The sequence below is a fragment of the Pelodiscus sinensis genome, chromosome 1, assembly GCF_052426305.1.
Source record: "Pelodiscus sinensis isolate ZL-2025 chromosome 1, ASM5242630v1, whole genome shotgun sequence".
Classification (NCBI taxonomy): Eukaryota; Metazoa; Chordata; order Testudines; family Trionychidae; genus Pelodiscus; species Pelodiscus sinensis.
In genome coordinates this window covers 282,864,499-282,882,545 of record NC_143052.1, presented here as the reverse complement: position 1 = coordinate 282,882,545, position 18,047 = coordinate 282,864,499, and the positions used below count along the sequence as shown (strand labels likewise).

The 18,047-nt window shown below is 42.4% G+C and overlaps 1 protein-coding gene across 1 annotated transcript; it reads right to left on the bottom strand.

Annotated features, from left to right (window-relative positions):
- Positions 1 to 8,263: 8,263 nt before the first annotated feature.
- On the bottom strand, positions 8,264 to 16,281 carry PCDH20 (protocadherin 20). Its single transcript, XM_006113555.5, has 2 exons — positions 15,097 to 16,281; positions 8,264 to 13,369 (listed from the first exon to the last, which is right to left on the bottom strand). The coding sequence occupies exons 1-2, from the start codon at positions 15,247 to 15,249 to the stop codon at positions 10,685 to 10,687; spliced, it is 2,838 nt and encodes a 945-aa protein (XP_006113617.3). The 5' UTR covers positions 15,250 to 16,281; the 3' UTR covers positions 8,264 to 10,684.
- Positions 16,282 to 18,047: the final 1,766 nt, after the last annotated feature.

Below are 18,047 nucleotides of genomic sequence, written 5' to 3'. Positions count from 1 at the left end.
CTCAGAAGCGCGGGAACCCGCCCGGTGCCCCTGGTCTGCTGGAGACGGTCTCCAGCAGACCAGGGGCACAGGAGCAGTTTACGAATGGGGCTTTCTCGCCCCGGAGCTTGCAGGTAGCAATCCGCCACCTCGACCTCCGGGGCGAGAAAGCCCCGTTCGTAAGTGCGGATCCGATGTAAGTCGGATCCGCGTAAGTCGGGGACTGCCTGTACTTGATCTAGCTGAACTGGTACTGGTGGGCTGGCTATTCTGGATGTTTCTCTGAAATAAACTCTCAGGGTATGTCTACACTTCATTCCTCTCAAGAGAGAGGCATGCAAATACAAACACCTGAAATTGCAAATGAATCAGCGGTTTAAATATCCCATGCTTCATTTGCATAATCACGTGATGGTGCTATTTCGAAATAGTGCTATTCTGAGAGAAAAAACGGGGTTCTTTCGAGATAAAACCCTTCCTTCAAAATAACCCTTACTCCTCAAAATATGAGGAAGAGAAAGAAGATTCAGGAAAAAAAATGTATAAAAAGAAGGACTTTAATTATAGCAGTAAGAGGAACTTCTCGTAATATTTTCCAAGCTGTGTCCTTGTGCCAAAGCATCACTTTTGATTACATTAGCCAAAGTTTATTAGTGTAAACTTAAATGGATAAATGTATGTTAGGTATTTGGTATTTTTTAAAAAATATCAGAAATTTGTCAAACCACTAAACCCACTACATTATACCGTACAAAATTATGTTACTGAAGAGGCACTAAAATAAATCACACTTAGTATCCAAAGTGAGATGTTAGTATCAGAAAAATAGTAGAAATTTAAAAATTTCTTCAGAGGGGTAGCTGTGTTAGTCTGTAACTAAACTTTTTTTAAAAAAACCCAAAATGGTCCTGTAGAACCTTAGGGTATGTCTACACTAGCCCCCTAGTTCGAACTAGGGAGGCTAATGTAGGCATTCGAAGTTGCAAATGAAGCCCGGGATTTAAATATCCCAGGCTTTATTTGCATCGTCCTGTCCGGGCGCCATTTTTAAAACTCCTTAGTCCATACTAACTGCCCGCGGCTACACACGGCAGTCAAATGTTAACTCAAACTAAGTCCTTAGTTCGAGTTAACTGTTACACCTCATTCCATATTTAAATCCCGAGCTTCATTTGCAACTTTGAATGCCTACATTAGTCTCCCTAGTTCAAACTAGGGGGCTAGTGTAGACATACCTGTAGAGACTAATCAAATATACAGTAGACTTCCGATAATCTTGCACCTTTGGGACCTAGGTGGTGCCGAATTATGGATATGATGGACTATCAGGAAATACTATGAGGGGGCATACTCCCAACCCAATCCCCCTCCCCCCCGCTCTAACCTAATTCTCGGTCCCAGAGCTGCTGCTACAGCCGCGCGTCTCCCTCCAGGCACTGGGGCACATGCTCTGAGAGGCCAGCTTTGAACATGAGCTGGCTGGGATGCCATACACAACACAATCCCCCTCCCCTCCTTTTTCCTTCCCCAGAGCCAAACACCTTCCCGCCCTGCTGTAACCCAATTTCCCTCCCCCCCCCCAACCTTATGCTCGGGTCCTGGAGCCAGAGCCACTGTGCTGCACGCGGGATGCCATGCGCATGGCCCCTCCCCCCCACTCCGATTTCCCTCCCCTTCTCCAGAGCCAGGCATCTCTCCTCCCCATCCTTATGTCTGGGTCCCGAAGCAGCTGCCTGTGCTCAGTGGCTGGTTGCTAGCACGTGCAGGCTGGGATGCTGTGTGCGACCCAGCATGCACGTGTAAGGTATGACACAGTGCGCTGGGGGCCATGAGTGGAATGGTGCAGGCCGTGAGCGTGGCTGACCTGAGCGGTTCTGGGTTCCGTCCCAGTTCCATCAGGAGATGCAATTTTTTTCCGTTGGGAGCCTTGGGTTGGCCATTTTGATGCCGGAATATAAGGAGTGCTGGACAATTAGATGTCGGACTATTGAAGTTTTACTGTATTTAGAGATAGTGTCATGATCTTTCGTGGGAACAACCCACTTCTTCAGATGGCAATAATGATATTTGTCATCTGAAGAAGTGGGTTGTGCCCATGAAAGATCATGATACTATCTATATATATATTTTGTGTTTAGACTACAGGGTTTTTTCAAAAAAAGTGGCCTTTTTTCGAAAAAATTTCACCTGCGTTTAGACTGCAGCCATGTTCTTTTGAAAGTAAATCAAAAGAATGTGGCAGTTTTTTCTATCGCAGTAAACCTAATTTTACAAGGAACAACACCTTTTTTCGAAAGTACTCTTTTGAAAAAAGGCGCTATTTAATGCAAACTGTGCTTTTTCGATAGAGAGCATCTACACTCTCTTTCAAAGAAAGCAGCTTGCTTTTCCAAAAACTCTACTTGTAGTATAGAAGCTCTCTTTTGAAAGAGGCTTTCAAAAAAGCCTCTTTCGAAAGAGGTTTGTAGTCTAGATGTAGCCTAAGGCGCAAGAGGACCTTTAAACTTCCTCTCTCTGATCTCCTCAAACCAGTTGAAGTCTGGATGGGAAAATGCTGGTGATTTTGGTCTTCTTTATACTAAAGAATTATCTGGGTTGATAGAAAATGCCATCAACTCATGAGACGTCAAATGGGACTGGAAGATGCGGAGGTGCTCAGTACCTGGGGTCTAAAGCATTGGATTATTTCACTTATCTTGTTTCAGAGTATAGTGGAAAGCAGCTCTGAGGTGCATAAGTAATTAGATATCTCATGTGGATTAAAGCAGACATTTAATAGAATTTCCAGGACTTAAATATGCCCTAACAATTGTGCTTTCTCTTGTAGAGCAATGGAGAAAGTAATCCAAATGCTGATCTGTCCAAAACTGGGGGGCCAAATGATAAAATAGCTATATTTAGGGGCGATTCTGAATTTTCAGTGCACCTCTCTTTCAAAGAAAGTAAATTAATGATTAACAATTCAAATCTATTTAATTTTGCTAAATGTATAGCTGTTGTCAGAGAAAAACAACCACAGTTAACTCCTCTGCCCAGACATACTGGTGTGTGCATTCCCTTTCCCCCACCATGAGTCACCCCCAAAAAATTAATGGGAAGGTGTCTTGTAGGTAGAATTATGTCCTGTGCATTTGAACAGAAAACATCCACAGGATATCAATCATCCTCTTTTTTATTACTCCAGTGTAATATTTAATGAACTATAGGAGAGAAGGGCTATCTTAGTGTTATGGATTGTTTGGAAAGTCAGTGTAGAGTCAGCTATGGTATTTGTGTACTAATATAAAAAATAAGGATCTAGTTTAATTAACAAAATTTCAATGTTCTACTGGAAGTACCATGTCACCGGAGCAGCCTGTACTTTGGCTGAGAAATATACAAATGTTTCTAAGAAGATCGTTTTTGTACTGTGTTAGCAAAAATGAACTAGTACAACATGTTTGTGTGATGGACAATTGCCAATAAAATAATGCTATTATTGTAGTGCAACAGACCCTTTTAAAACCCTCCATTCTGTCTCCTCTTTGCAGTGTTGACCTCCTGACAAGGCGAGTCATTTATTGAATTTTGTATTAGCACTTACTGGTGCCAACAGGTTGATCTTACTCTTAGAGTAAAAGAAAAATGAAAGGGGACCTTACCACTGCCGAGCATGCTCAACAACTCCAGCAGAAGGAGGATGAACCTTTATTTGGCCTATGACCACTTCCTTTCATTTCTCCCAGGTGCTGCCAATGCTATCTTTAAGGGACTCTTTCATTTTGACTGGATTTAATTATACCTTCCTCTGTTCTGCTGTTATCCACTTCAGAGCTTAGTGAAGTGCAACACATCCCCAAAAGCAGTACTTGTCTGTCCTTTGAATGCCATACAGCTTTTTTTATTACTTTATTCTTCTAAAAATGTATGATATGGAGGAGGGAGCTAACTTGTACTACATAACTTTGTATTCAATCAACCATTTGAAAGGGCTTGCCATATTAATAAATGCACAGTATCTCTCTTCCTGTATATCTTCAGCAATCTTTGCCTGAAAGGTGAATACCGCTGAAAAAAATCTACAAAATAGTTTTGTCACTGCTTTAGAATAATTAATCTAAGTACACTCTCCTGGGACTTAAATTATGCTGTCTCTGCCACTGATCTCCTGTGTGACATGGGGCAAGACACATCATCACCCAGAGCATCTCTTTTCCTGTCCACACACCATTTTATCTGATCTGTTATGAATTTTCAGAGGCCAGGGATTGACCTTTATTATATGTTTGTACATTATGCAGCATGAAGGGGACAGGATCTCGGCTGATGCCTCTAGACACTCTAGTACTATAATATAACTAGTAATAAGTAGAGTACTTCACATGTCATAGTTTCTCAAAATGCTTTAACTAGCACTATACAGCTCTAATTCACTCACATGCAGCTAACTGACTGCATTTACCCAACACATTCCTCTCTCTTGCTCTCTCTGTGTTTTAGCCAAAGACGTTGAATCAAGCTCATATGTTTGCAAAAGTATTGTAGGAGCAGTAATCTAATGAGGAGCGCAGAGAACTGTAGTCAAGAATAACAGCATTGTAGTATTAGCAGTCTTTCATTCTGAGATGCTTGGATAAATGATGTAGGTCCCATATTTTCTAATCTAGATGCAAATGCTAGCAGGTGCTAAAACAAACTAGCAAACAAATTCTATATGCATACAGAATTGGGCCATTTTCATTTATTAATACAAACCTTAATCTCTCTGAGCCAAATTCTTTCCTCATTTACATCCTTCTATGGAATCAATACAGAATCTGCTCCTCTGAGTGTTTGTTTCCACATTCTGTACATTTATTCTATTGGCTTGTGGTGAGGATTAATATTTGTGCAGGGCTCTGGAGATGTAAAATATAAAGAATATCCAGAAGGATGGAAAACTGAATTCATTCTTCAGGGATTAAAACCCACAGTCATTCCAAGGATTGTGGGGACATAATGTAAAGCCTGAACACAAAGTCATCTTCTCTATTTGATCATACATTACATGATCTCACATAGTGTATCTGAGTTACAAACTAAATGCCTGCTACTGAAAACAGCTAGTTTTCATGGGTATAAAATCTGTAAGTCAAACACTTTGTTTTCACAGGCAGTGAAATAAATGATTGAATGCATCATATATTTTAAACATATTCTGTATTAAGAACAATGTTTTCATAATACCTGTTGTATACAGAGTGCTCTGTTTTGTTTCTCTCCAGAAATATTCAGAAATGTATCATTTGGTTTTTAAAACCCAGTCAAAATTAGTCTAAAATTCTAGGTGCAAATTCTGAAACTTTGGCCTACAAAGTGTTAGGCAGGAAGGTAACCTTTCTTTGTAGGAATGAAAGTATCTTTGTTTTTTAGCATTTGAAAATATTTAATTGTTCTTTCTTACTTGCCAAATTCTGTGAACTCCTCTGCATCGCACTGCAGCTGTCAGGTTTATCTCCCTGGCAGCAGTTTCAGTCTGGTAAAGAGAGTGAAACAGAAGCAGCTACGCTGCATGCACAGTTATTTTTAGACACACTTTAACCTATAAACCTTTAAATTATGACATGCTACAAATTATGAGAAACTTCATAACTCTGAATGACCTATTATGAAGTAGCATGTTAGAAGTGTGCAGATGGCTCCCAGAGATCATTTTCCAGTCCATTAAATGAAAGACTAATTTTAATAAAGTAGAAAGATCAATCCTGCAACCTTTATTCATTCAAGTAATCCTTGATCCTACAAGAAGTCCCATTAAACTGATAGGGTGAGCTTAGAGGTGCTGAGTACCTGACTTTAATTAAAATTTCACAAGATATTTCATTTAAAGATAGGTACTTTTGGTTTTAAGAGACATAATTTTAAGACAAATTCCAGCTTAGTCAGAGACCAATGTGAATCAAATGTCCATTTCAATGTAGTGTAGTTTTATGTATCGTTTTTAATTGCAAGTTAATTTTGTAAATATGAATGCATATGAAAATGAAATATTTCCAGGGAAGAAACTGATGCCAAGCACAGTACAGTGCAGGTACAAGCTCCTTTGCACAGCTCTGCCAATGCACCTGAGTCATGGAAAGAAAAACTCTGCAGTTTCTGTCACTGACTGTTTTTAAGATGGAAGTGCCATTTATGTCAAATTATGCCAAATTGCAGGGTGCTTTTGTAATGCTGGCTTCTGTTCACTGAGAATTGGGATGAGATTAGACCATGAAATTCAGTTCTTTTTTTGACCACTTTGAATATGAATCTCTAGAAGTGAAAGTCTAGTAGTGAATTAACATACTCATATTTTGAAATTAGGGTATATTCATTAAATGTCCCCAACTAAAAAATCAAGAGTGAAATCCCGCTGCACTGAAATCAAAAGCAGTTTTGACATTGATTTCATTATGAGCTTTGGATCTGACTTTGTAGGCATAGTCATACATTCGAGCAAAGCCCTGGCTTAAGTGCTTTGCTGAATCAAGGCTTTGAAGACTGCATAGGTCATAAGATAAAAAAGCATTTCAGTGTTAGACATGGGAGGGGAAAAAAGCAAAGTGCTCTACTTCTCATTGCCATACTTTCAGAGCTCATCCCTTACTGCAGGGACCTCTGTCCTGTGGGCCACACATGGTTCATCATAGTTAGCCACTGGTTTATTTACCTATCTGCAGGTATGGAGCCCCATAATTCCCCGTGGCTGCAGTTCACTGTTCCTGGCCAATGGAAGGTACAGGAAGCATCTGAGCCAATGTTTCCCACAGCTCCGATTGGCCAGGAACAGCAAACCGTGGCCACTAGGATCTTAGGGTATGTCTACACTACCACCCTAGTTCGAACTAGGGTGGTTAATGTAGTCATTCGAAGTTGCAAAATGAAGCCCAGGATTTAAATATCCCGGGCTTCATTTGCATCATGCCGGGCGCCGCCATTTTTAAATCCCCGTTAGTGCAGACTCCGTGCCCACGGCTACAAGTGGCACAGAGTAGGTAGTTCGAATTAGGCTTTCTAATTACCGAGGAGTAACGGTAGTTTGAATTAGAAAGCCTAATTTGAACTACCTACTCAGTGCCGCGTGTAGTTCAAACTAGGGTGGTTAATGTAGTCATTCGAAGTTGCAAATGAAGCCCGGGATTTAAATATCCCGGGCTTCATTTGCAACTTCGAATGACTACATTAACCACCCTAGTTTGAACTAGGGAGGTAGTGTAGACATACCCTTAGAGACTAGCACCTAGCAGCCTACCAAAAGCTAACCCAGTTGAACCATGTGCAGCCAGTTCCCCGCTCCTGCCTTCCTGATATTAAGCCAAGCAGAGTTTAGATACTTTTGCATCAAATAATAATGCCAAAGACTCAAGGAGCTCCCATATCTTCAGAAAGATCAAATGCTGTAAAAAAAAAAGAACTCAAACTATGCTCACCTCTACTAGGCCCATAGCCCATTTCTTTTATTTTCTAATTCTCATTCAAATATGTTTTGCACTGCAATATGATGGTGCCTTTGGCAGTACAAAGATTAGGACCATCTCATTTTTTATTGAACTGGACAAACAGCACCCAGTCGCTTTCAGATTGTTCAGTGCATATTGGGATTCTTAATGAATGGGACATTTATTTTCATGCCAGCTCAACTATCAACATTGACAAGATTAGCATACATTTTGGCAACTGCACTAACACAAGGTGTTTGTAAAATGGGCCTTTTATCTTGGAGTCTAATTTACTTTAGCTATACCCATTAAAAATGTCTTTTGCATGAAAGGGATTTTCTGAGGGATATTTTAGCAACAGCAAGGTCTACAGAGAAGTGCCTCATTACTAGTATCAACTATTCTGACACAAGGAAATTAGAAGCACTTTTTTAAAATGAAAAACATCTACTGTACCATGATTTTAAGATTGCTTTGTCATGGATATGATTAGCCAAATTGTAGCATGGCCGGAAGCCTTTTCTACCTGCTGCCAATTGTACAATTTTGTGTAAAAAAAACCCCAAAATAATCCAGTCTTGCACCCTTTGTCCTCTTCTGTGGGATCATCTGCATGAAGACCATTCATGGGATAGATTATCACATTCCTCACATTGACTTGCAGTTTGAACCACAAATAGCCCCATTAAAGTCAATGGGATTATTTAAGAAATAAAGGCTTACCTTTACTTACCATGCATATTTGCATCAGTCTAAGTAAAGGTGTGACTGAAAATTGATTTATTCAAACCAGATGCATAAGATTATGTGAACACGTTTATTTCAGTTTAACCAGGCACAGTTTGGTTTATCTTAAAGTGATCTGGAACAGGTTTAAGATGAACTAAAATAAGCCATTCTTAAACGGTGGTCATTTAAATCAATGCACACCTACAGGTAGATGAGGCATAAGGAAGAATCACACAATCTGGTGGCCTGTGTGTAAGGGTTGTGAGATCAGGGCCATGATTTTATGTTTTAGTTTTTTGTTATTAAAAGTGTGGGTCTTCCTCCTGCTCCCATTTAAGTCATTGACTTCACTGGAAATGAGACCAGGCTTCTAGTTTGAATAATACAGATGCAATGCAGAAAATAAATAAATGTAGTACAGAGGACTAAACTTTCCCACTAAACTATGAAAATGTATCTCTAACAAAGATCCCAATTCCAAGGAGTTAGTCATATATCTTCTGAGATAATGTCTTTTTTATGACACATGAATTTTCATGGATACACACCATTTTCATATATTAATAATATTAAAAGAAACAAAACAAAGTGATAAACCATAACCATTTGACAGGTAGAATTAATTTTTCATGGAACACAGACATCAAACTGCTCACAAATAAAAAATGTTCAGAGAGAATATTATCCTCTGAAAAGAAATTCATTTCGTTAAATAGATGATTTGGTAAAATATGGGCTAGATTCTGAAACTCTCACTCATGTCAAGTAACACTTTACTCAGCAAGTAGTCTGAAGATTTCAGTGATTCTGCAGTAGAGTAAGGTATTAAATATCCAAAGTGGGCAAATGTATCAAAATCCATACCTGCATACCTTGTACTTCATCCATTTAATAAAATAAGAATCTGATTCTGCCCAATTTTAGTCAATTTGAAACTTGTTATTGATTTCAGTGGGTGCAAAACAAGATTCCTAAAGAAAATTTTGGAGTGCATTAGTTTTTGGAAACATTATGCTATTTGTCATGTGCTATGAATTACATTAAAAATAAACCAAAGAGTAAATACCTAGGTAATGATGAAAAATTGTTTGTAAATGGAGAGACACTCAATTTTATCATTAAAATGTTAGCACAGCGAGAAAACATAATTATGAAAATATATAGCTTTAATTTGCAGACGTATAAACACTTTTGGTACAATGCAGACATATGATGCCAGAAATCAAAATGATTAGTTTTAAGCATAACACTTATTTACCTTGTTTACGTAGACAAATTTGATGTAACCATCATACAACAGATAGTTTTCAGGTCTTACAATGAAGTGAAAATGATGCATCACTGATAAACCTGCTGCTTTGTTGCAGAGGATGCAGCAAAGAATAAATTATCAAGAAAATATGCCACCAGTCTTACAAATAAGATTTTGGAACTGATCCAAAAAACAAAGCCAGTGAAAAGGAGCCTGGAATGGTAGCCAAAAAGGCAGAAATCAGATCTTTCACATGAAATACAACTCAGAAAGAAGCAATAGGCAGTGTAAACTATCTACTACAATTGCTAATAATGTGAAGTGTTTTTGTCTTTATCTGACAGATTAGATTCAGAAGTATCACATACAAATATATATTATACAACCAAAGTGGTGGAATACGACTGATGTATTGCTGGAAAAATCAAAATATCAACACTTCCGGGACAACTAAAGGATGTAACCATTCCTTGCTTCCTTCTATCTGGCCAGAGTTATTGAAGTGGACATGTGTACATGTGTTTGTGTACATTTGCCATAAGAAATATTAAATATCATTTCCCCCTAATAATGGCAAGTAAACTGTTGGAGCAATGGTAGTTTCTTTGAAGATATTAAGTCCGCAATAAATGAAAAATGGAGATGTTACAGCAGTTCAAATTCTGATTATATGACAATATTTTGCATCCTTGCTCAACAGGAATTGCATTTCTTGTTAATATCTTTTCTATCATAGTGTAAGCATTATTCATGAGGTAAAATTTCTGTTTGTTTTACTAGTGCATGTTTCCCCCTCTTTTTTATCATACCTATAGTGGAATACATGTTTATTTTGTGCAAATATATGTATGTCCAGGTATGTTTTATGTTAAAACCCATAAATGTACTTTGCATTAATCTCATGGACAGTATCTCAAACAGTTCCCAGCACAGGAGCATCTGATGCCCTCTTGTGGTTGAAATGATTTTTTAAACTTTTAAAAACTTAAAGTTTAATGCATCATTGTCTTACCTTCCTTTCTCTGTATAACCACTGATCTGATGTCTTTATGATAGCTGCAAATGATGTTCATGTTTTTATAGACTGCTTGCTAGCTGTTAGTACGAAGATTTCATTAAAAAAGCTGCAATCTGAATCTGACTTTAAAAAAAACCTGTAAACACTATTTACAATTATATAGTTAAGTTATAAATTAGTGGTCCTTCATTGTAACTGCTGTCAACACACTCAGTCTGGGTATTGTCCGAGGTTTGTTAGACAACAGTTTGGATTGTCCACATGGAAACATCAAATATTAGAAATCTCCATTGGTTTCTTCTCCAACATATGAAGGTCAATTCTTCCATTTAGTGGAATTTGTACTTCCAAATTTTCATCTGCTCTGTGAGGTTTTTTCCCTTTCCGTAAGCATATGTAAATGCCCATCCCAGTTACTAAAGTGATTGACCCCAAGCTTATTATTGAAAGGGCTACTAAAGTAGGCATGCAAGATGCTGACTCCATTTTTTTATGTGTAGGCTCTATAGATATTTGTGGCTCCTTTTCCTCTATATTAATGTCAGGTTCCTTTCTTAACAGGCTTTCAATATAGCTCTCATTACTCACTGTGTCATTGACAAAAAGGTTCACCATGACTGTGGAATGGAGAGGCTCTGGATAGCCATGATCACTGACTTTTACAAGTAGCCGGTAGAGACCATAGTCATTTTGCATCAGTGACTCTTCCAAGGTGATATTACCAGTTTTAGGGTCAATCCTAAACGATTCAGGTCGGGGACCTCTTCTACCTATGATGCTGTAAGCTATGACAGCATTCATGCCTGTGTCTTTATCGACAGCATAGACTTCAGTGATGGGAGAGCCAGGAAGAGTAGAAGGAAGTACCAACAAATAAGACATGTTTGACTGAGGAAACAAGACCAGTGGAGGGTTGTCATTTATGTCCAGAAGGAGGATAGTTATTTTGGCAGTAGAAGAAAGGGCAGGATCACCTCCATCAACAGCTTCAACCCACAAGACATAGGAACTTTGCTGCTCCCTGTCAAGGGAGACCTTAGCTCTCAAAACTCCTTTTCCAGTATCTATCACAAAGATATCACTTCCATTTAAGACTGAAAGGGCTACCCATCCATTTTGCCCTGCATCAGCATCTGTAACACTGATAACTCCAATTTCACCAAAACCTGGAAAGTTTTCTGGTACAAAAAAGCTGAAATCCTTATTGATAAATCTAGGACTATTGTCATTTTTATCCAACACGGTGATGGCGACCGTTGCTATCGATTCTCTGGGAGGCAATCCAGAATCTATTGCTTTAACAGTATATCTGTATTTCTCTTTTTCTTCTCTGTCCAGCTGAGTGGAAACTGTTAGAACTCCTGTGATTTTATCTAAAGAAAAATATGAAGGGGCATCAGGCCCTAGGAAATAGGACACTTTCCCTCTTTCACCACTGTCAGCATCTGTTGCATGCAATTTGGTCAAGAAAGCATTGGGAGCATTATTTTCTTCAATAGACAATTCTATTAGTTGTTGAGGAAAAACTGGTGAGTTGTCGTTATCATCCAGAATCTGCACTTTAATTACCTTCTTTACATGAAATCCCTCTGAGTTCCATGCAACCACTGATATTTCATAGAGCTGCTGTACCTCATAGTCTAATGGCCTTGTAGTCTCTAATAAATATTCATTGGTGTATGGTTTGTATGGTGATAATCTGAATGGCCCATTGCCATCCAAAAAGCAATCCACTTTATATTTTTCATCAGGATCTTTGATGGTAAAAAATGCTATTGGTGTGTTAACAGGCTCCAGTTCTTTCAGGAAAACCACACCATCTACTTCATTAGCTATAAAACGAGGGACCACTTCAGGAGGTCTCAGCATGACTTTGATGATGGACACCAGCACAGTAATCACAGCAGGAATACATCCAGGACCATTGGCCAATATGGTCAACCTATGGAGACGTGGGGCATCACCATCGATCTTATTGGAGAGTTTGACAGTTCCTGTGCTTTCGTCTAGGTGGAACAAGTCTCTAGATGGCTGGGGGACTTTTTGGCTGTAAGAGTACGTGATCTGGGCATTGGATCCCAGGTCCATGTCCACGGCGTGGACAGTAGCCACATGTGTCCCTGCACTGGAATTCCCATAGATGGTGATGTTGAGTTGGGAATCACTGAACTGGGGGCAGTTGTCATTGATATCACTGATGCCAATGGTCAGCGTGGCACTGCCCAGCAAAGGTGGGGTCCCCCCATCCTCTGCAATGATGAGGGTGACATATTCCTCCCTAGCCTCCCTGTCAAGAGCCCCCATGATGATCAGATAGGGGGTCCTCTCCCCGTTCTCATTCTCCTCCACATCCAGGGTGAAGACCCCATAGTTGTCCTGAAGGCGGTAGGTCTGGACTGCATTGGTGCCCAAGTCAGGGTCAAGGGCAGGGTGCTCTATGGCCAGACGAGTGTCAATAGGGGCATTCTCAGGCACCCAGAGGCGCATGTTGGGCACAGGGAAGCGCGGCGCATTGTCATTGACATCACGGATGGCAATCTTTACCTTCACTAGGCGGAAATGTTCCTGGGGCAGCACCAGCACATCCAGCAGCAGCAGACAGGGCTCTGAGGATGGTGCTGGAAGGGAGATGAGTGCGCCAGCACTGGCCTCCAGGCACAGTGCCTCACGGTCGATCTGCAGGGATGAAGTGTGCAACTCCCCTGAGCGGTTGTCCAGGCTCACGTACTGGCCACCCAGCCCTTGGGAGGCCAGGTTGAAGGAGAGTGCAGGCTCCCCACGACGGGATGATGACCCCTCTGCTGCCACCCCCTGCAGACGCAGGTCTTGCGCCAGGCTCCCGATGAGCACCCCCGCTGGCAGCCCCTCATTGAGGCTATAGAAGAGCTCCGTGGCACGGCTGTAACTGGCAAAGCATTTGAAAGGGCCGATGAAGAGCAGGAAAAGGAACAAGTGCTGGTGAGAGAAAGGCACAGGGGTTAGAGAGGGATTACCTATGTGAGCACCCAGCCAGCCCACCTTGCCCACAAGTAGCAGCCTTCCTTTTATGACATACATAATATCTGCTACAAATACACTCCCACCTGACCCCAAATACAGATACACCACTGCCTACTCTCAAATATACCACTGTCTGCACTCCAAATACACCACTGCCTACCCCAACATAAACTACCTGTACCCTAACTACGTCATCATCTGCACCACAAAACATGCCATCACCTATCCGCTGAACATCAGCATCTCAACCACAAATACACCACCTGAAAACCAATTACATGCTCAACTATGCTCTGTATACATATACCACCAACTACTCACAAACGCACAACTTTCAGTACTACAGAGATACCACTATTTATCCCTCAAATATACCATTTGCATCTCAAATTCAGAACCACTCACATGCCAAATACACTCTTATTCTATGCCCCAAACACATCACCACCACACCATATGTTCCAATCCAAATCCTCCATCCTCTGAGCCATCACCTGAACCCTAAATACCACATCACCTACACCATCTGTGTTCACAGTACACCACGATCTGAACCCTGTACCACAAATACACCTCAATTTGCACCCCAAATGCATCATGCCTTAAACCAAGATCCACACCTCAAATACACCATCTGCATTCCTACACCACCAGTCTAGATGTGAAGTATATCATAATCTTACCCAAAATAAACCATCTTCGCCACCAATTGTAAATGATATTCACCACTATGCGCATTTCAAATATCCCAATGTTTGCCACCTAATTACACCACCAAATACACCTCCTCAAATACACCCAAGACCTCTACAGTATTTTTTCCTCCCACTAACCAGAATGTGCACTAAATACACCTCCTGACTTAGACAACAGCACCATAAACATCAAAAATGCCACCTGCTGTACCTAAAAACCCACACGTGCACCCTCCCCAGAAACCACTTCCACCAAATACACCTCACATTTTACGTTATCCACTTTGCATAGACAGTCTTCACCACCGCATCTAGCCAACAGGTCATGCACATCCACTATCCTACCCACACAGACCCCTGCCACAAATGTAGCCTCCGCGCACCTCCGATGGCCCTGTCGCACCACTCCCAGTGCAGCGCCGGGTACACCACGCAGCCTGTTGCACGTGGAACCGGGTAACGAAGTACACCACCCGCACCAAGTACACCGCGCGCAGGAGGGCGAGGGACTCCCGTTCTCACTGCCCAGAGCTCGTAGTGCAAGTTGCAATTCCAGGTTAACAGATACGTCCTGTTCCTTGCTCGCTCCCTTCGCCCCCCGCCAGGACTCACGCCAAGCGCCAAGAGGAGCGCCTGAAAAGATTACGCAAAAGATCTGATGCTGGCCAAGCCAGCCCGGAGCCCTCTGCATCTGGAAACGGATTCACGTAACTTCGTCTACAGCTTCCTCGGGGAGTTTTGTTCCCCCCTCCCTTTGGCAGCCAGTCACCTTTCCGTGTCCACGGGGCTTGAAAACAATCAAAGACACCCCCCCCCCCCCTCCCCGCGCGCCCTTCCTTTTCGGTGGGAGAGGCGCCACAGAGCCCCCGCACCGCTCCCGGGGAAGTTTAGATGGAGCTACAACATTTGCTATTTTTTTTTATCCCAATCGCTTCTTCTGGGCAGGAGTCCACAAAGTGCGGGACTCCCCAGCGCACCTCCCCCTACCTGCAGGTGTCTGTGGCTGGTGGAGCGCCCAGCGCTGCAGAAGTGCCCCATCTCCAGCTGCCGGTGCCTGCTCCTCGGAAGCCAGCTCGCGGCTCGGGCTGGCGAGCGCCGCTCGGTCCCTGGGCACTTCATTCCCACTGAAACCGCAGTCATTTCGCTCCGGATGGGAAGGCAGGCGAAGACACGCCCCCCCCGTCTCTCTCTTCATGCAAATCGCGGGGAGAACTTCAGCCAATAGGCAGGGGCCCCTCAATTAACACCGGGCTCGGCCGGGGAGAAGGGGAGCGCGCCAGAAAGGGCGCGAGGCAGCGCCTGGCATCCTCGCCTCCTGGCTGCGGGGGCTAGGGGCGTGCGGAGCCCCGCACCGAGCCCTGGGGCGAACCGCGCGAGCCCGCCGCGAGGCTTAGCACCGCCGGCGCCAGCTGCTCTCCTCCTCCCCCTCCTCCCCCCAGCTCTAAACCCGTCCGGAGGAAAACCCTGTCAACAGGCGCCAGCCACCGCAGGGCTTTGCGCGGGGGCGGCTCTGACTTTGCCCTCGGGCAGCATGTCGGGGGACGCTCACTTTGCAGATCCGACCTCGGGGGGAGGCCCGGAGGCAGTGGGATGTAGCGGCTGCTGCTGCTCCCTGCCCCGTTGGCACTGCGCGCCCTCTGAATCTTCACCCTCCTCCCCAAAGCGCTGCCCAGAAAGCCGGGACAAGCGGCCGCAGACCGGACTGAAGCTAGGCGGACGGTTGGATTGTGGCGCTCACCATCCCCGTCTAAATTCATCCAGCCGCAGCCAGCGGGAGGTGCCGTTGTGTTTTCAGTCTGAGTGAGCTCCCAAGGAGGAAAAAGGAGGTGGGAGCGAAGAAAAAAAGGAAATAATCGCCTCCGCATTTCGCCTCCTTGCTTTGAAGACTTGTTTCCTTTTAGTTCAAGAATAATCAATTGGATCTGAATCAATAGCCTTATTGTTGGAACAATCCAATTTCTATCATGTCAGGTCTCTGATAATGTTCCCAATGCAGTGTGATGTTCCCCTGTATTGCTCCCAACTCCTCTTCTTGCTGCTTCGCAGCAGATACTCTGGGCCTGATTTTACCTTTTTTAATACTATTTTTTCTCATTAGAAGGTTGTTGACTTGCTGACACCAGCCATCCTGCTACTTCAAGGGACCACATGTCACCATGCTAAGGGTTAACTTGGATAGATAGGAAACCTGTGCCAGTGACTTCAGCACTAAGTGTTTGGCTGACTCCTTGTTACAGTATACTACAACAACCGTATTTGTTTCACCTTTGGAAAAAGCTGTGGTTTGTGCACAAGACTAGAAGCCAAGATAGTCTCAGTTCAAATCCTCTGAAAGCAATGCTTGGAGCAGAGCAGAGCATGAATGAACTTCAGTTAGTTGCAGCTGGGCCCATTAAAGATGGAGGTTCTGCTCTGAGGAGTTTGTGGCCATTTGCAGTCTCCACTGGTTGAAGGGCTACGCTTTCATTTGGTTAAACTAATCCATTGCTGAGAACTCCTGGATTCCTCACTAAAACCTCACAAAGCAGCAGCTAAAAATAATGCTTTCTATACCCAGGAGCTGGCTAACAGATTTTGTGCCACCCTGACATGAAATTTTGGTGTCACTTGGTATGTCCAGCAATACTCATACCCAGCATAAGAGCTGGAATTAGCTGTTCCTCTGGCTTACAATGGATTTCATCATGTACAGGGCATACAGTTTGGTTCAATGGCTCTCAGAAAACCCTCCCCTGTACATTTTTTTCCTGAACCCCAGCACCCAGATCAATTGATTGGGCTCAGATTGCTTGGGCTGTTGGGCTGAGACTTGCGATATAGATCTTCAGATTCAGGGTGGAGCCTAAACTTTGAGCTCTTTCCCTCAGAGGGTTTCAGAGCCCAGGCTTCATCCTGAGCTTGAATGTATACACTGCAATTTTACATCGCCACACCCTAAGACACACAAGTCTGAGTGAGATGACAGGGGCCAATCACAGCTGTGCCACAGGTCTTTATCACAGTGTAGATGTGTCCATTAACACACACTTTAGTCATTTCCAACCTGGACTATGGCAACGCTATGTACCTAGCCATGAAGCCATCAGGCTTTTAAGAACCTAAAACTCTTATGCAATGTTACTTTTCCGTATCAACAAAGATTAACAAAAATACAGCAAATTTGCCATCTGCTTTTTCCGCTGGTTCATTATACAATCAAACATAAGAACATAAGAATTTTGCAAAGGTTTTCTGAGAGTCTTTGAAAGTACCCAGAAATGTGATGTTTGATTTCTATAGATCTCCAGACTGACAGAAAATTTTCTACTAAGAAGCATAAGATTTTTAGTAGTTGTCTTTTTTGTTTCACTAAAGAAGATCATTTTAAAGAAAAATTTATTTTCACCTTGCCTTTTGCTATGTATAACCCTACTAACACTAAGTTTATACACCTTACTCAATAAGATAGCCCTTCCCGGAATGCTGTAACTCAGCCAAAATTGAGGGTGTGTTATAATTAGGAAATAAGAAGGAACACGTAGGCACCCTTCTGTGGGATTATTGTTTGCCTCAGGTGAGTTATGAGGCACAAGATTAAAGATTAAGTGACAAACCACCCAAGAAGCACAACAATTATGTATAAATACATTAGCTGAAATGGGTTACTACTACAGTGAAATGCAAATGATTAAATCACAACAGTTATTCAGCTTTATCAAATGGGAACCCGGAAAATATTGTTTTTGGCAAGCTGTATACCTCTTTCAGTATGCTACAAATCCATAAAGGATTGTCTGAATAAAAGGGATACCTACAGTTCCCTCAGCACCTATAAGACAGCAGCAAACAGCCAGATCATTGTGCTGGCCTCTGGTTCTACGGAGCATTGTTGTGAGACTACACAGTAACTCTTCTGAACTAGGTTGACAGATTGCCCAGAATCCCTAGCCCTGGTGTAA